General features: G+C 45.7%; 1 protein-coding gene across 1 annotated transcript in view; it reads right to left on the bottom strand.

Annotated features, from left to right (window-relative positions):
- The window catches only part of st8sia1 (ST8 alpha-N-acetyl-neuraminide alpha-2,8-sialyltransferase 1), an 80,887-nt gene that overhangs the window by 50,331 nt on the left and 13,676 nt on the right, over positions 1-16,880 (bottom strand). The window contains exon 3 of the mRNA XM_068058910.1: positions 14,060-14,169. Coding sequence (XP_067915011.1) covers positions 14,060-14,169 — 110 coding nt within the window. The remainder of the gene's footprint in view (positions 1-14,059; positions 14,170-16,880) is intronic.

Here is a 16,880-nt window from a genome sequence, read left to right as displayed (position 1 = left end):
ATTGATTCCACTTCCTAACATTCATCTTCACATTTTAAAATCATTTTGACAGGGATGTGTGAAAATCATTGACACTGTAAAGCTCTGGTGATTCTCAAAGGCTTAAAGATCCACAAAGGCTTTCCTGAGGCCTTTTGACTACACTGGATGTCAAAATGAAAGACTTGCGTTCATATAGCGCTTTTCATGACCACCAAACATCTCGAAGTGCTTTACAGCCGATGAACTAAGTGTAGACACTGCTGTAGTTTAAAAAACGTAGCAGGCAATTAGCACACAAGCTTCAACAAACAGCAACGTAATCATGTTTTTTTGGTGTTGATTGAGGGATAAATATTGGTCAGGAATCTGTGAATAACACCCCTGCTCTTCTCTGAAATAGTACCATGTGATCTTTCACGTCCACCTGAGAGGTGGTCGGGGCCTCGGTTTAACGTCTCATCTGAAAAATGACACCTTTCACCGTGTAGCACTTCCTCAAACTTGATTTTTGTGCTCAGGTCCTAGAGTGAGACTTGAATCCACAACCTTAGGACTTTGTGATGAGAGTGCTTCCAACTAAGCCACGGCTGTCACAGAATTAATTAATGGCACCACACTTAATTAATTAATGCATTCAAATTAAATGGACCACAAAATACATTTACAACTGGAAACTAGGATATGCCCAAAACAGTAATTTAAACAGCAAACCATCAAAGCAGTCTGCTAGATCAGCAGCCCATCAATGACTTTAAACATTCACTCCCTCCATCACCAGCACACAGTGGCAGCAGTGTGTATCGTCTATAAGATGCGCTGCAGCACCTTCCAAACCTGCGACCTCTACCACCTAGAAGGACAAGGGCAGCAGACATATGGGAACACCACCGCACCCAAGTTCCCCTCCAAGTCACACACCATCAAGATTCCCTGATAAATCACTGTTCCTTCACTGTTGCTGGGTCATAATCCTGGAATTCTCTCACTAACAGCGTTATGGGTGTACCGACACCACACGGACTGCAGCGGTTCAAGAACGTGGCTCACCACCAGCTTCTCAAGGGTAATTAGGGATGGGCAATAAATGATGGTCTTGCCAGCGATGCCCACATCCCAAGGATGAATAAATAAAAAGGACACATCATTTAAACAGAGAAACCGCATGAGATTTCTCAGAAGTCAGTTCTGGGAGAACTTTGTGCTTTCAAAGTGCACTAATTGAAAATGTAATTGTGCCACCAGATAAGTCAAAGAATGGAGCTCCCTATGGCCAAAGAGTAGAGCTTCCTGTTGTCGCCCCTCTTCCTCTATCCCCTCTATTTTCAAATTGCTGGCAGGTCTCCCGTGGCATTGCTCGCTGGCTAGCTTGTCACAAGGTTGTGACAGTTTGTTGCTAATCTTGGCTGCAGAAGTGGACTGTGTTAATGGGGTGAGTTAGAGACTAATTGGTGCTTGTTGTCTCCTCTCCTTCTTACATCAGTTAGCCTCTCCAAGTAAACGGAATCTCAGAAAAACAATAAGAGTTTCTTTCTCTTCCGATACACTCGTCCTTTATAGGGGATGGATGGACAGGGGGATCCCCACCGGCGATGGACCGGGGGGGGAGGGGGGGGTGGTGAAACCCCACGGGGGGGCGGGGAGGGGATCAATAGTGGCCAGAACGCCGGGGAAATTTCCCCAAATCTGCAAAACACAGTGCCATGGGATTATTTATGCGAGGGCAGGCAGAGACTCAGTTTAATGTTTCATCCGAAAGACGGTACCTCTGAAAGTGTAGCACTCACTCAGCACTCAGTGTTAGCCCAGATTTTAAGTTCTAGACTCTGGAGGGGAGCTTGAACCCACAACGTCTGACAAAAGGTGAACAGAAAAGATCCAATGGCACTATTCAAAAGAAAGAAGCAGAGTTCTCCCCAGTGCCCTGGTCAATATTTATCCCTTAATCAGCATCATTAAAAATCAGATTATCTATTATCTCATTACTCTTTGTTATGTGGAAATCGGCTGCTGCATTTCTCACATTGCAACAGTGACTATACTCCAAAACTACCTCATTGACTGTAAAGTGCTTTGGGACATCCTGCAGTAATGGCCGGCTCAGGTCGGCAAATTAAACCCGACCATAGCCCGACAGAACCACATCCGACCCCAGCCCGACCCGGCCCGAGTCCTTTCATTTTTTCCTGCGCCTGACCCCACCACCGGAATGTTCAGTTAGCCCAGCTTCCGTTTTTCACTTTTTAAGCTTGTGCAGATAAGCAACAAAAACTGTAACTGGACTTGAAAGGTTGTTTAAAAAGTACATTTAAGATTGGGGCTAGGTACCGAAGGTGGTGATAGAGCACGTCCAACCTGACCTGAGCCCGAATGCTGGACCCGGAAGAGCGACCCAACCCGACTCGAATCCGACACATGTCGGGTCCCGTCGGGTAGCCATGCTCTATCCTGAAGTCGTGATACGCATTATATAAATGCAAATTCTTTCTTCCTTGCGTAAACTGAATACCCCCTTGAGGTTAGATTATGATTCCATATATATTGTCTATACAACAGCTTAATAGACAGTGAACACATAGTTATACCTCACATTGAGATTATATCAAATCAAATCTGAAAACACTTACAAAACCCTGCGGAACATTATGTTTTCCCATTTAAGTGACCAATCTCCATCTATTTTGTTCAAACTGATGACTGTCTCTTTTTGGCCACCTTGAAATTCTCTGTTAAATTTAATCTGCTTTTGCCCCATAGGAGAAATTCAAGTTATAAATTATTCTTAGGAACTGTGTGGAACATTATTTGAAAAATATAAGTAGTGTTTGGATAGAAATTCACTTTCTTTTTAAATAAGCAGGCAAATGTATTAAGAGGGGGCAGGGAAACGAGGAGAAAGAGCAATAGCACTGTTGGTTTCCCTGCATCATTTGAGAATCAAATGGACTTTGAGACCTTTATGGAATACCATTTCCAAACTAGCCACTTTACTCATACTTAGATTCATTTCCACTCTTTCGATTGTGCCCAGCTTATAGGCTGTTGCCTGGGGCAGGGTTTCTCAACTTTTTTGCCTCTGTGACCATACTCCCGTGTCACAAAAATTCCGCAGACCCCCTTGTAGCACAAGATTTTTTCTGTATAGTTCTACAGTTAAGCATATATATTGATCACTATTTTTGTTTTACTTAATAAATAAAATTGATAAATAAATTACTTCTTTAACATAGAACTGCCTATGATGCCCCAAAAAAATTGCATTTATATAGCACATTTCACCATCTCAGGATGTCCCTAAGTGCTTTACAACCAATTAAGTACTTTTAAAGTGTAGTCACTGTTCCAGTGTAGAAATATAGCAGCCAATTTGCACACAGCATAGTCCCACTAACAGCAATGTGACAATCACCACATAATCTGTATTTTTATAACGTTGAGGGTTAAATATTGGCCAGGACACCATGTTCTTCATCAAAGTAGTAGGATCTTCTACATCCACTTGTGAGAGTAGACAGGGCTTAACATCTGATCTGAAAGACAGCACCTCCAACACTGCATTACTCCCTTAGTACTGCACTGGGAGTATCTGCCTAGATTATGGACTCAAGTCTCTGCTGGGGGACTTCAACCCCATAAGCTTTTACCTCAGCAGTAACAGTGCTATTCACTGAGTCAAGGCAGACAGAGCTTAGGCATGATTCATTTCCTCCTTTCTGGACAGAGGCAAGAGCTGGAATCCGGGGTGGGGGGGCGTTGGGAGAGGAGGGAATCTAAAAGAAAAGAAACTTGCAATAAACGACAGCTCTCAACATGCATAGCATCTAACCAGTGTAAGGAAAACAAGGGTGGATCTTCCAGCTAGTTCACTAACCAGTTTGCTTGTTGTACAAGCTATAAATTAGCCTAATTTGGATTTAAATAAGAGAAGTTGTGATAACTAACATCCTTGCACAATCAAAAGAAAGAGTTAATCTGAGCGACCACATCGTAGACACATGACTAATGTCACAGTATGTGGAGTCAAGCAAACTGGCTACAAACAGAAAACAGAAAGTAGGGATTAAAGGTAGTTACTCAGCCTGGGGGAAGGTGGGAAGTGTGTTCCATATGGTTTGCTGCTGGGAGCACTGTTTTCACTGTTTACATAAATGATTTAGACTAAAGAATCAGAAGTACAATTTTAGAATTTGTGGATGACACCAAATTGAGAGGCATCGTTAATACCGAGGAGAGCTGCAACAAAGGAAGGCATTAACAAATTTCCAGAATGTCAAGGGTATGAAAATGGTGCATTTGGTAAGAGGGATTTGAAGTCCGCATACATGGAGTCAAAGCCCAAAAGGAGATGGGGGAACAGATACACAAAGCATTAAAAGTAGTAACACAGGTTAATAAAGTCCGTTCAGCCTGCAAGCGTGACCCTGAGCTTCCAGTCGCCTATCATTTTAATTCTTCAACCCAGTCCCACTCTGAATTCTCTGTCCTCGACAAGCCTTTGTGCCTTAACGCGCGAAGCATTCAGAATAAAGCGGATGAATTAATCGCGTAAATAGATGTGAACGGGTATGATATAGTCGGGATTACGGAGACATGGCTGCAAGGTGACCAGGGATGGGAAATGAACATCCAGGGGTATTCAGTATTTAGGAAGGACAGACAAAAAGCAAAAGGCAGTGGAGTTGCATTGCTGGTTAAAGAGGAAATTAACACACTAGTGAGGAAAGACATTAGCTCTGACGATGTGGAATCTGTATGGGTAGAGCTGAAAAACACTAAGAGGCAAAAAACGTTACTGGGGGTTGTATATAGACCCCCAAACTGTAGTGGTGATGTTGGGAATGGCATTAAACAGGAAAAAAGAGACATGCAATAAAGGAACATCTGTAATTATGGGTGACTTTAATCTGTATATAGATTGCGCAAATCAAATTAGTCACAACACCGTAGAGCAGGAATTCTTGGAGTGTATACGGGATGGTTTTCTGGACCAATACGTTGAGGAACCAACTAGAGAACAGGCTATCCTAGACTGGGTATTGTGTAACGAGAGAGGAATAATTGACAATCTAGTGGTGCGAGACCCCTTGGGGATGAGCGACCATAATATGATAGAATTCTTCATCAAGATGGAGCGTGACGTAGTTGATTCTGAGACTAGGGTCCTGAATCTTAGTAACAGAAACTACGAAGGTATGAGGCGTGAGTTGGCCATGACGGAGTGGGAAACGTTACTTAAAGACTTAAAGGGATGACGGTGGATAGGCAATGGCAAACATTTAAAGAGCACATGGATGAACTGCAACAATTGTTTATCCCTGTCTGGCGCAAAAGTAAAACGGGAAAGGTAGCCAAACCATGGTTTACAAGGGAAATTAGAGATAGCATTAGATCCAAGGAAGAGGCATATAAATTCTCCAGAAAAAACAACAGACCTGAAGATTGGGAGAAGTTTAGAATTCAGCAAAGGGATTGATTAAGAAGGGGAAAATAGAGTACGAGAGAAGGCTTGCAGGGAACATAAAAACTGACTGTAAAAGTTTCTATAGGTATATGAAGAGAAAAAGATTGGTGAAGATAAATGTAGGTCCCTTACAGTCAGAAACAGGGGAATTTATTATGGGGAATAAAGAAATGGCTGACCAACTAACTGCATACTTTGGTTCTGTCTTCATAAAGGAGGACACAAATGTCATACCAGAAACGTTGGGGAACACAGGACTTAGTGAGAGGGAGGAACTGAAAGAAATCAGTATTAGTAGAGAAATGGTGTTAGGGAAATTGATGGGACTGAAGGCCGATAAATCTCCAGGGCCTGATGGTCTGCATCCCGGAGTACTTAAGGAATTGGCCCTAGAAATATTGGATGCATTGGTGGTCATCTTCCAAGATTCTTTCGACTCTGGAACAGTTCCTACAGATTGGAGGGTAGCTAATGTAACCCCACTATTTAAAAAGGGAGGTAGAGAGAAAGCAGGGAATTATAGACCAGTCAGCCTGACGTCGGTAGTGGGGAAAATTCTAGAGTCCATTATCAAAGATTTTATAGCAGAGCACTTGGAGAACAGTGGGAGAATCGGGCAGAGTCAGCATGGGTTTACGAAAGGGAAATCACGCTTGACAAATCTACTAGAATTCTTCGAGGATGTAACTAGTAGAGTTGATGAGGGGGGAGCCAGTGGATGTGGTTTATTTGGACTTTCAGAAAGCTTTTGACAAAGTCCCACATAAGAGATTAGCCTGTAAAATTAACGCGCATTGGGGGTAGTGTATTGCGATGGATAGAAAATTGATTGGCTGACAGGAAACAAAGAGTAGGGATAAATGGGTCTTTTTCCGAATGGCAGGCAGTGACTAGTGGTGTACAGCAGGGATCGGTGCTAGGACCCCAGCTACTCACAATATATATTAATGATTTAGATGAGGGATTCTGCCTTCGGAGAATACTTGGCATCAGGTGGCAGGACTATATCTCCAACACAGAAGTCCTTGAAGCGGCCAACACCCCCAGCTTATACACACTACTGAATCAGCGGCGCTTGAGATGGCTTGGCCATGTGAGCCGCATGGAAGATGGCAGGATCCCCAAAGACACATTGTACAGCGAGCTCGCCACTGGTATCAGACCCACCGGCCGTCCATGTCTCCGCTATAAAGACGTCTGCAAATGCGACATGAAATCGTGTGACATTGATCACAAGTCGTGGGAGTCAGTTGCCAGCATTCGCCAGAGCTGGCGGGCAGCCATAAAGACAGGGCTAAATTGTGGCGAGTCGAAGAGACTTAGTAGTTGGCAGGAAAAAAGACAGAGGCGCAAGGGGAGAGCCAACTGTGCAACAGCCCCGACAAACAAATTTCTCTGCAGCACCTGTGGAAGAGCCTGTCACTCCAGAATTGGCCTTTATAGCCACTCCAGGCGCTGCTTCACAAACCACTGACCACCTCCAGGCGCGTATCCATTGTCTCTCGAGATAAGGAGGCCCAAAAGAAAGAAAAAAGAAAGATGAGGGAACTAAATGTAATACCTCCAAATTTGCAGATGACACAAAACTGGGTGGGAGGGTGAGTTGTGAGGAGGATGCAGAGAGGCTTCAGGGTGATTTGGACAAGTTGAGTGAGTAGGCAAATGCATGGCAAATGCAGTGTCATGTGGATAAATGTGAGGTTATCCACTTTGGCAGCAAAAACAGGAAGACAGATTATTATCTGAACAGCTATAAACTGAGAGAGGGGAATATGCAGCGTGACCTGGGTGTTCTCGTACACTAATCGTTGAAGGTAAGCATGCAGGTCCAACAGGCGGTAAAAAAGGTAAATGGTACGTTGGCCTTCATAGCAAGAGGATTCGAGCACAGGAGCAGGGATGTCTTGCTGCAATTATACAGGGCCTTGGTGAGGCCACACCTGGAATATTGTGTGCAGTTTTGGTCTCCTTATCTGAGGAAGGATGTTCTTGCAATAGAGGGAGTGCAGCGAAGGTTTACCAGACTGATTCCTGGGATGGCAGGACTCACGTATGAGGAGAGATTGAGTCGGTTAGGATTATATTCACTGGAGTTCAGAAGAGTGAGGGGGGGATCTCATAGAAACCTATGAAATTCTAACAGGACTTGACAGGGTAGATGCAGGAAGGATGTTCCCGATGGTGGGGGAGTCCAGAACCAGGGGTCATAGTTTAAGGATACGGGGTAAACCCTTCAGGACTGAGATGAGGAGAAATTTCTTCACCCAGAGAGTGGTGAGCCTGTGGAATTCGCTACCACAGAAAGCTGTTGTGGTCAAAACATTGTATGTTTTTAAGAAGGAGTTAGATATAGCTCTTGGGTCTAAAGGTATCAAAGGGTGTGCGGTGAAAGCGGGAACAGGTTACTGAGTTGGATGATCAGCCATGATCATAATGAATGGCGGAGCAGGCTCGAAGGGCCGAATGGCCTAATCCTGCTCCTATTTCCTATGTTTCTATGTTTCGACCCCCTCCATCATTCCGACGAAGCTCAACTTTAGCTCAAGGAACAGCACCCATCTTTCAATTAGGTACTTTACAGAGTCCAGACTCAGCACTGAGTTCAACAATTTCAGATAATAAACATTCCTCCTTTTTTTTGGACAGCAACAGTGATAATGATTCTATTTCCCACTTACAACTTGTCTGGACTAAAGGCCTGCGACTCAACCCGAATCCGACGGCATGTGTCGGGTTCGGGTTCGGGTCGGGCCGGACCCCTCTTCCGGGCCCAGCTTTCAGGCTTGGGTCAGGTCGGGCCGAGTCCAGGTCGTGCTCGGGTCGGGTCGGGCCGGACACACGTGCTAAGTGTTCTGCCGGTAAGTATTAAAAATAAAAAAACTTACCTGAGCTGGGAGTCCAGGACGAAACTGAGTCTGCGTAGTGAGCAAGTGATGTCACTGTGATGTCATCACGCATGCGCTGCAGCTTCGTGGAGCTTCCCAGTCGGAAGCTAAGCAAAGGGTTGGTTGGGTCGGGCTTGGGTCGGGTCGAGTCAGGGGCAGGCTCGGGGCAAAATTGGAGGGACTCGGGCTGGGTCGGACTCGGGTCCGCTGTGGATTGGTTGGGTTTGGGTCAGATTCTTTTTCCCGACCTAAGCAGGCCTTTAGTCTAGACCCATCTTTTGTAAATTTACTTGTCCCATTACCATCCCCTTTTGCTTTGCACAATGATCCCTTTCCTCATTTAATCTCTCCTGCCTTCCATATTACCACAGACCTTTTGTTCTTCCTCTCCTGCCCCCTTTCCCTTGCCACAGAGGGAGTGTAACAAAGGTTCACCAGACTAATTCCTGGGATGGCGGGATTGTCCTATGAGGAGCAATTGAGGAGACTGGCCCTGTATTCTTTAAAGTTTAGAAGAATGAGAGGTGATCTCATTGAAGCATACAAAATTCTTACAGGGCTCGAAAGGGTAGAGGCAGGAAGGATGTTTTCCCTGGCTGGTGAGTCTGGAACCAGGGAACACAGGGTCAGAATAAGGGTCAGGCTATTTTGGATTGAGATGAGGAGGAATGTCTTCACTCAGAGGGTTACGAATCTTTGGAATTCTCTGCCCCTGACGGCTGTGGAGACTCAGTCATTGATTATGTTCAAGACAGAGATCGATAGATTTCTAGATATTAAAGATATCAAGGGATCAAGGCAAACCCAGCCCTGTCAACCCTGCAAAGTCCTCTCGTCATCTGGCGGATTGTACCATAGTTGAGAGAGCTGTCCCACAGACTAGTCAAGCAACAGCCTGACATAGTCATAGTCATGGAATCATACCTGACAGACAACGTGCCAGTCCCCACTATCACCATCCCTGGGTATGTCCTGTCCCACTGGCAGGACAGACTCAGCAGAGGTGGCAGCACAATGGTATACAGTCAGGAGGAAGTTGCTCTGGGAGTCCTCAATATCGACTGCGGACCCCATGAAGTCTCATGGCATCAGGTCAAACATGGACAAGGTAACCTCCTGCTGATTACCACCTACCTCCCCGCCCTCAGCAGATGAGTTAGTACTCCTCCCTGTTGAACAGCACTTGGAGGAAGCTGTATGAGGGTGGCGAGGGCACAGAATGTACTTTGGGTGGGGGAATTCAATGTCCATCACCAAGAGTGGCTCAGTAGCACCACTACTGACCGAGCTGGCTGAGTTCTAAAGGACATATCTGCTAGACTAGGTATGCAGCAGATAGTGAGGAAACCAACAAGAAGAAAAAACATACTTGACCTCGTCCTCACCAATCTGCCTGCCGCAGATGCATCTGTCCATGACAGTATTGATAGAAGTGACCACCACACAGTCCTTGTGGAGACGAAGTCCCATCTTCACATTGAGGATACCCTCCAACATGCTGTGTGGCACTACCACCGTACTAAATGGGATAGATTTCGAACAGATCTAGCAATGCAAAACTGGGCATCCATGAGGCGCTGTGGGCCATCAGCAGCAGCAGAATTGTACTCAACCACAATCTGGAACCTCATGGCCCGGCATATCACCCACTCTACCATTACCATCAAGCCGGGAGACCAACCCTGGTTCAATGAAGAGTGCAGGAGGGCATGCCAGGAGCAGCACCTGGAGTACCTCAAAATGAGGTGTCAACCTGATGAAGCTACAACCCAGGACTACCTGCATGCCAAACAGCGTAAGCAGCATGTGATAGAGCTAAGCGATCCCATAATCAACAGATCAAACCTAAGCTCTGCAGTCCTGCCACATCCAGTCGTGAATGGTGGTGGACAATTAAACAACTAACTGGAGGAGGTGGCTCCACAAATATCCCCATCCTCAATGATGAGGGAGCCCAGTACATCAGTGCAAAAGATAAGGCTGAAGCATTTGCAACAATCTTCAGCCAGAAGTGCCCTGTTGATGATCCATCTCGGCCTCCTCCTGAAGTCCCCAGCATCACAGATGCCAGACTTCAGCCAATTCGATTCACTCCGCGTGATATCAAGAAACGACTGAAGGGACTGGATACTGCAAAGGCTATGGGCCCTGACAACATTCTGGCAATAGTACTGAAGACTTGTGCTCCAGAACTTGCCGCACCCTTAGCCAAGCTGTTCCAGTACAGCTACAACACTGGCATCTACCCTGCAGTGTGAAAAATTGGCCAGGTATGTCCTGTACACAAAAAGCAGGACAAGCCAACCCAACCAATTACCACCCCATCAGTCTACTCTCAATCATCAGTAAAGTGATGGAAGGCACGTCGACAGTGCTATCAAGTGTGTTACAACCGACCGCTCCAGTCAAAGCCCACAATCAAAATATACGATTCTGATTTGATGAGAGAAACACACCCGTCAATTAATTCAATCCCGTCGCTCCACAGATCGCCTGACATATCATTTAAAACTTTCCAAATTAAAGAAAGACCCAGCCGGATTGTACCATCTATTAACCCCCAAATGAGGCTAACCAAACCAGGTGCCTTTAAATCAACAAATTAGCTGTTTAATTAAAAAAACTAAATTCTCAAACACTATGAAGAAATAAACAATATTTAAAATAGAAAAAAAGAGTCCTTGCAAATTTACAGTCCAATGTTGCTTGAAGTCTTCGCAGCCGTCCGATGGGGATAAAAGGTTCTTCAACAGTAGAACAGTCCGTAGTCTAATTCCAGCAGTAAGTGATGCTTCCTTCTCCAGTGATAGATTTCAACAATTAACAACTTGCAAGCACTTTCAGTAGAATTTAGAGTTTTTGAGGGATAAAAGATTGTCACAGTCTAACTTCCCTTCCTTCAGTTTAAATTATCAGAACTCTCTGTTTTGGCTTGACTTTTTTAGAATTTTGAGAGATAATAATTAAACAGACTAAATTCTCTTCCTTCAGTTTAAATGGCTGAGAGCTCTTCTTTCAGGTGCTAACACCAGCTGTCTGATTGTGTTCTGTTAGAACAGACAGTCTTCAACTAAAAAGCCAGTTCAAAATTGAATTGTAACAAATGTATCGCTTGATGCTCAGTCCAAGCGGCTGTATCCAAGGTAACGAGAATGCACCCTTTGAATTGCAGTCTCCGAATGGCTGTATCTAACGGCAACCAAAAATGCACTTTCTCCAACTCCTGAGGCTTGCTGGTTCTTAAAGCACTATGGCTCCTTTTCCAGCCTTAAAGACACAGCACATATTCCCCGGAGAGAAAAAAACTACAGGACCATGACAAATGGCACTTACTTAGCAATAATCTGCTCACTGACTCTCAGTTTGGGTTCCGCCAGGGCCACTCAGCTCCTGACCTCAATACAGCCTTGGTTCAAACATGGACAAAAGAGCTGAACTCAAGAGGTGAGGTGAGAGTGACTGCCCTTGACATCAAGGCAGCATCTGTCCGAGTATGGCATCAAGAAGCCCCAGCAAAACTGAAGTCAATGGGAATCAGGGGGAAAGCTCTCCGCTGACTGGAGTCATACCTAGTGCTAAGGAAGATGATTGTGCTTGTTGGAGGTCAATCATCTCAGCTCCAGGACATCACTGTAGGAGTTCCTCAGGGTAGTGTCCTAGGCCCAACCATCTTCAGCTGCTTCATCAATGACCTTCCTTCAGTCAGAAAATCAGAAGAGAGGATGTTCGCTGATGACTGCACAATGTTCATCACTATTCGTGTCTCCTCAGATACTGAAGCAGTCCGTATAGAAATGCAGCAAGACCTGGACAATATTCAGGCTTGGGCTGATATATGGCAAGTAACATTCGTGCCACATAAGTGCCTAGCAATGACCATCTCCAACAAGAGAGAATCTAACCATCTTCCCTTGACATTTAATGGCATTTACCATCGCTGAATCCCCCACTAGCAACATCCTGGGGGTTACCATTTGACCAGAAACTGAACTGGAGTAGCCATATAAATACCGTGGCTACAAGAGCAGGTCAGAGGCTAGGAATCCTGAGGTGAGTAACTCACCTCCTGACTTCCCAAAGACTGTCCACCATCTACAAGGCACAAGTCAGGAGCGTGATGGAATATTCTCCACTTGCCTGGAGCAGCACCAACACCACTCAAGAAGCTCGACACCATCCAGGACAAAGCAGCCGGCTTGATTGGCACCCCATCCACAAACATTCACTTCCTCCACCACCGACGCACAGTGGCAGCAGTATGTACCCATCTACAAGATGCACTGCAGCAACGCACCAAGACTCCTTAGAGAGCACAATCCAAACCCACGACCTCTACCACCTAGAAGGACAAGGGCAGCACATGCATGGGAACACCACCACCTGCAAGTTCCCCTCCAAGCCACACACCATCCTGACTTGGAACTATATCGCCGTTCCTTCACTGTCACTGGGTCAAAATCCTGGAACTCCCTTCCTAACAGCACTGTGGGTGTACCTACCCCACATGGACTGCAGCGGTTCAAGAAGGCAGCTCACCACCACCTTCTCAAGGGCAATTAGGGATGGACAACAAATGCTGTCCTAGCCAGCGACGCCCACATCCCATGAATGAATAAAAAAAAGGGGATAGTACGGGAAAATGGCATTGAGATAGATGATCAGCCATGATCTAGTTGAATGGCGGAGCAGGCTCGAGATGCTGAATAGCCTACTCCTGCTCCTATTTCCTATGTTCCTTGTTTCTGTATTTGCTTAAAACCAGTTACATTTCTAATTCTTTCTAATTCTGATGAAGAATCATCAACCTGAAACATTGGGCTGGATCTTACGTCGGGGGGACGGGAGCTGACCGCTTCCGCCTAACCTGGGGATCCGTCCCGTATTTTATGGGTCCGCAGGCTTTAATTGTTCCGAGGCGGGACTTCCACCAGCTTGAGGGAGGAAGTCCCGCCTCATTGAGCTGCCGGCCAATCATTGGGCCGGCAGCTCTTACTCCCGCTCCCGGTGGCCACTGCTGGGACTGCAGCCCAGCCGAGGACATGGAGCCAGGACTGCAGATAATTTGGGTTGCCTCACCGGGGGTAATTGGTCGTGCCCCAGCGAGGCAAGGGTAGTCATTTGGGGGGAAGGGAGGCATCTTGGGCCCGGGGGGTGGTTGGGGAAGTGAGGCGGCCCTCAATTGGGCACCGTTAAGTGGCCGTTAATTGGCTATTTAACGGCCTTGATTGGCCTGGAGCGGGCAGTCCGTTTTCCGACCCCCCACCGCCCGACGGAAAGTGGGGTGGAGGCGGGAGCGGGTTGGGAAGGCCTACCGGAGCCTCCCGCTCCATTTTACGCCACCCCCCCACCACCAACTGGCTCACTGGGGTGGCGTAAAACTCCAGCCATTAACTCTGTTTCTCTCACCACAGATGCTGCCAGACCTGCTGAGTATTTCTTACATTTTCTGTTTTTATTTCACATCCACAGTATGGTACAGACCTTGTTCGGTTTGTTTAATTCTATGTGCCAATTATACAGACCCCACCAACACTGTTGCAAAGATGTTGTCACTGCACTTTAGCTCAGGAGGACCCATTTTAATAGTTCAGGCAGGGATTTATAAAACAGAGCCATCAAGTGAATTAAAATGGTGTGCAGAAGGAAATGAAACACAGTAACGTCTGGAGTTGAAACTCAAGAGCAAGAGTATAATTTTGAATTGAAGACAAGGGGCGTGAAAAAGGTCTCTTACCGCATGACAAAATCCACCTTGTCGATCTGACTGCCACAACCACTCTCCTTCAAAATTCCGCCATTTCCCACCACCGAGCACTTTTTCAGTGGCAACTGCAATGGTGTATCCTGGCAACAAAGAGACCTGCTTTCAACGACTGGATTCAGACAGTTCACCTTCAGACATTTAACCTCCTTTGGCCTTTAAGGCCTAGTAGCTTTTCATAAAATGTTCTAAAACCATTTCCTTCACAAAATGTTAGTTTCGCTTTAAAATGCCTCAAACATTATTCCATGATTAAGATCCTTCATGCATTATACCAGGTTTAAAATCCATTACACACTTCACCAGGTTTAAAATCCCTGACACACTGCACCGGGTTTAAAATCCATGACACACTGCACCGGGTTTAAAATCTCTGACACACTGCACCGTGTTTAAAATCCCTTACACACTGCACCGGGTTTAAAATCCCTTACACACTGCACCGTGTTTAAAATCCCTTACACACTGCACCGGGTTTAAAATCCCTTACACACTGCACCGGGTTTAAAATCCCTTACACACTGCACCGGGTTTAAAATCCCTTACACACTGCACCGGGTTTAAAATCCCTTACACACTGCACCGTGTTTAAAATCCCTTACACACTGCACCGGGTTTAAAATCTCTGACACACTGCACCGTGTTTAAAATCCCTGACACACTGCAGCGGGTTTAAAATCCATGACACACTGCACCAGGTTTAAAATCCCTGACACACTGCACCGTGTTTAAAATCCCTTACACACTGCACCGGGTTTAAAATCTCTGACACACTGCACCGTGTTTAAAATCCCTTACACACTGCACCGGGTTTAAAATCCCTTACACACTGCACCGTGTTTAAAATCCCTTACACACTGCACCGGGTTTAAAATCCCTTACACACTGCACCGGGTTTAAAATCTCTGACACACTGCACCGTGTTTAAAATCCCTTACACACTGCACCGGGTTTTAAATCTCTGACACACTGCACCGTGTTTAAAATCCCTTACACACTGCACCGGGTTTAAAATCCCTTACACACTGCACCGTGTTTAAAATCCCTTACACACTGCACCGGGTTTAAAATCCCTTACACACTGCACCGGGTTTAAAATCCCTTACACACTGCACCGTGTTTAAAATCCCTTACACACTGCACCGGGTTTAAAATCCCTTACACACTGCACCGGGTTTAAAATCTCTGACACACTGCACCGTGTTTAAAATCCCTTACACACTGCACCGGGTTTTAAATCTCTGACACACTGCACCGTGTTTAAAATCCCTTACACACTGCACCGGGTTTAAAATCCCTTACACACTGCACCGTGTTTAAAATCCCTTACACACTGCACCGGGTTTAAAATCCCTTACACACTGCACCGGGTTTTAAATCCCTTACACACTGCACCGGGTTTAAAATCCCTTACACACTGCACCGTGTTTAAAATCCCTTACACACTGCACCGGGTTTAAAATCCCTTACACACTGCACCGTGTTTAAAATCCCTTACACACTGCACCGGGTTTAAAATCCCTTACACACTGCACCGGGTTTAAAATCTCTGACACACTGCACCGTGTTTAAAATCCCTTACACACTGCACCAGGTTTAAAATCTCTGACACACTGCACCGTGTTTAAAATCCCTTACACACTGCACCGTGTTTAAAATCCCTTACACACTGCACCGGGTTTAAAATCCCTTACACACTGCACCGTGTTTAAAATCCCTTACACACTGCACCGGGTTTAAAATCCCTTACACACTGCACCGGGTTTAAAATCTCTGACACACTGCACCGTGTTTAAAATCCCTTACACACTGCACCGGGTTTTAAATCTCTGACACACTGCACCGTGTTTAAAATCCCTTACACACTGCACCGGGTTTAAAATCCCTTACACACTGCACCGTGTTTAAAATCCCTTACACACTGCACCGGGTTTAAAATCCCTTACACACTGCACCGGGTTTAAAATCCCTTACACACTGCACCGGGTTTAAAATCCCTTACACACTGCACCGTGTTTAAAATCCCTTACACACTGCACCGGGTTTAAAATCCCTTACACACTGCACCGGGTTTAAAATCTCTGACACACTGCACCGTGTTTAAAATCCCTTACACACTGCACCGGGTTTTAAATCTCTGACACACTGCACCGTGTTTAAAATCCCTTACACACTGCACCGGGTTTAAAATCCCTTACACACTGCACCGTGTTTAAAATCCCTTACACACTGCACCGGGTTTAAAATCCCTTACACACTGCACCGGGTTTTAAATCCCTTACACACTGCACCGGGTTTAAAATCCCTTACACACTGCACCGGGTTTAAAATCCCTTACACACTGCACCGGGTTTAAAATCCCTTACACACTGCACCGTGTTTAAAATCCCTTACACACTGCACCGGGTTTAAAATCCCTTACACACTGCACCGGGTTTAAAATCTCTGACACACTGCACCGTGTTTAAAATCCCTTACACACTGCACCGGGTTTAAAATCCCTTACACACTGCACCGGGTTTAAAATCTCTGACACACTGCACCGTGTTTAAAATCCCTTACACACTGCACCGGGTTTAAAATCCCTTACACACTGCACCGGGTTTAAAATCCCTTACACACTGCACCGGGTTTAAAATCCCTTACACACTGCACCGGGTTTAAAATCCCTTACACACTACACCGTGTTTAAAATCCCTTACACACTGCACCGGGTTTAAAATCCCTTACACACTACACCGGGTTTAAAATCCCTTACACACTGCACCGTGTTTAAAATCCCTTACACACTGCA

Source organism: Heterodontus francisci, chromosome 27, assembly GCF_036365525.1.
Source record: "Heterodontus francisci isolate sHetFra1 chromosome 27, sHetFra1.hap1, whole genome shotgun sequence".
NCBI classification, from domain to species: domain Eukaryota; kingdom Metazoa; phylum Chordata; class Chondrichthyes; order Heterodontiformes; family Heterodontidae; genus Heterodontus; species Heterodontus francisci.
Note: the sequence above shows the minus strand (reverse complement) of the source record. Positions and strands in the feature narration are given on the sequence as shown.